The sequence below is a fragment of the Eucyclogobius newberryi genome, unplaced genomic scaffold, assembly GCF_026437365.1.
Source record: "Eucyclogobius newberryi isolate DKJ021-1_F unplaced genomic scaffold, fEucNew1.0.hap1 SCAF_10, whole genome shotgun sequence".
In the NCBI taxonomy this organism is placed as follows: domain Eukaryota; kingdom Metazoa; phylum Chordata; class Actinopteri; order Gobiiformes; family Gobiidae; genus Eucyclogobius; species Eucyclogobius newberryi.
In genome coordinates this window covers 38,349,172-38,351,600 of record NW_027315724.1, presented here as the reverse complement: position 1 = coordinate 38,351,600, position 2,429 = coordinate 38,349,172, and the positions used below count along the sequence as shown (strand labels likewise).

The 2,429-nt window shown below is 42.0% G+C and overlaps 1 protein-coding gene across 1 annotated transcript; it reads right to left on the bottom strand.

Annotated features, from left to right (window-relative positions):
- Positions 1 to 1,237: 1,237 nt before the first annotated feature.
- Positions 1,238 to 2,191, bottom strand: LOC140370281 (olfactory receptor 4B13-like). The gene has a single exon (XM_072457372.1). The coding sequence runs from the start codon at positions 2,189 to 2,191 to the stop codon at positions 1,238 to 1,240; it is 954 nt and encodes a 317-aa protein (XP_072313473.1).
- Positions 2,192 to 2,429: the final 238 nt, after the last annotated feature.

The window sequence follows — 2,429 nt, the reverse complement described above, 5'->3', positions numbered from 1 at the left end:
ACACGTTCCCATAAGGCTCATCCCAATGTGTATCATTCTGTCTCCAGTCAATTTACTCCGGTATAACTTGATTAAAAACCTTTTTGGATACTCTCGCTCATGCTTTAAATTATATTGATAAGACAACTTCCAGCAGTGTAGATTCTGTTCCATCAAGGCCGGCAATCTCCATTTAAAAAAAGAAACACAATAATGTGTAATGAGTGATTCACCTTTTATTTGTGTATTAACAATTATAGACAATATACAAGGTAGACATATTGTACAAAACAAGAGAATAATTTAAGAAGCTCAGATGTGAACTAAGAATGTCAGAATATCAAACATCAGATACTGATCAATACTAAAACTAGTATCAAAACAATACTCAATTCGATTTATTGATATGAAATAACATTAGATCAATCAAAAAAAGTTTACAACTCAAATTTATAAATCATGACCATAAGTGAGGGTAGAATGTAGAGTGACCGGTAAATCGAGAGCTTTGTCTTTGGACTCAGCTCCTTCTTCACCACAACAGTTGATGCAGCGACTGCATTGATCCAACTGTCGATCTCACGCTCCATCCTTCACTCACTGACCCCTGACTGCACTTAAAGATTCTGTTGGGATGCACTGGGAACAGGTCTGACTTAGTGCAGGCAATGCGTACACAGCTCCTGCTCCGGTCACACAGGGACCGGACAGCCCTGAGCAAAGGGCCCCGGACCCCATACTTCCGGAGCACACCCCACAGGACACCCAAGGGACATGGTCGAAAGCCTTCTCCAGATCCACAAAGCACATGTGGACTGGTTGGGGAAACTCCCATGAACCCTCAAGCACCCGATGGAGAGTATAGAGCTGGTCCAGTGTTCCACAACCGGGACGAAAACCACTCTGCTCCTCCTGAATCCAAGGTTCAACTATCGGTCTGATTCTCCTCTCCAGTACCTGGAATAGACCTTACCGAAGAGGCTGAAGAATGTGATCCCTCTGTAGTTGGTACACACCCTCCGGTCCCCCTTCTTGAACAGAGGGACCACCACCCCAGTCTGCCAGTCCAGAGACACTGTCCCCAACCACCGCGCGATGTTGCAGAGACGTGTCAACCAAGACAGTCCTACAACATCCAGATACTTTAGGTACTCAGGGCGGATCTCATCCACCCCCGGAGCCCTGCCACCGAGGAGTTGCAGAGTGTCAGTTTATCGTCAATAATATTTGTATTTGCCTTCATTTATTCAGCAGCTTATTAGTGACTGACAACAGAAAGTAGCAGATTCTTACACAGCTCTCGAACTTTGGTGAGTTTGAATCCGTATATTAAAGGGTTGAACAGCGGCTGAACTGCCAGAATATACAGTGATAAGACCACTTGGATCACACTGTGCACGTTCCTTAGGTTGAATCTACTCCCTAAGACTTCAAACAACACTCCAAAAGATAAATTGATGATGGAAGCCAGATGAGGCCCACATGTGCTCAGAGCTTTCTGTCGCGTTTGCTTAGATCCTCTGAAACACTCCCTGAAAATACAGATATATGTGCTTACCATGAAAATCAAAGGCACAAAGACTGTGAGGACAGTTACAAAGAGTCCATAAATGTTGTTGATGGAAGTATCAGAGCAGGAAAGTTTGACAACAGAGTAGTTATTGCAGTAGACTTCAAAGATGCTGTGTTCACAGAGTTGTAAACGCGACGATAGTAAAACCAATACAAGTATAATAGCAAAAGAGTAGATCCAGTTGAAAGCGGTCAGAATGAACAGTCTGTTGGTGTTCATCTGTGTGCTGTACTGCAGAGGGAAGCATATGGCCAAATATCTGTCATATGAAAGAACAGCAAGAATCACAAACTCTATAGCAACATAAAAGTGGATGAAGAAGATTTGTATGAAGCAAAAATAAGTTGTGATGGTGTGGACATCCTGAGTAATCTGAAATAAAAGCATGGGAAACAACGCAGTGCTGCCAAAAAGCTCATTCATGAACAAACTACAGAGAAAAATGTACATGGGTTCATGCAGAGTCCTGTTCAAACATATGACAATGATGAGGAGCAGATTAGACAGTAATATCAGAACATAGACTGACAATACGATGAGAAAATACAGCCATTTTAAAAGCCCAAGGTCAACGTAGGCTCCCAGAGTGAAATGGGAACTGTGACTGGAGTTCAACATCGACCTTCTTTTGACAAACATGTTTCTTCAAACTAATGATTCATTCACACATATTACACACAAAACAAAGTTCAAATGAAACCGTAATGTTATGTTAAAATCCAACACTTCACCTGAACAATGCAAATATGAAAAGAGAGTATCTTTGTAAGTCAGAGAAATGACAGCAGTGTTTACATGAAGGAAAAGCAGAGCGGATTCTGAACGGGCACAAAAGGGAGAAAACACATTCACACGAACAAAACACAGATAACTACAA

Coding starts and splice junctions, on each gene's coding strand:
- LOC140370281 (XM_072457372.1), bottom strand. CDS start 2,191: ATGTTTGTCAAAAGAAGGTCGATGTTGAACTCCAGTCACAGTTCCCAT.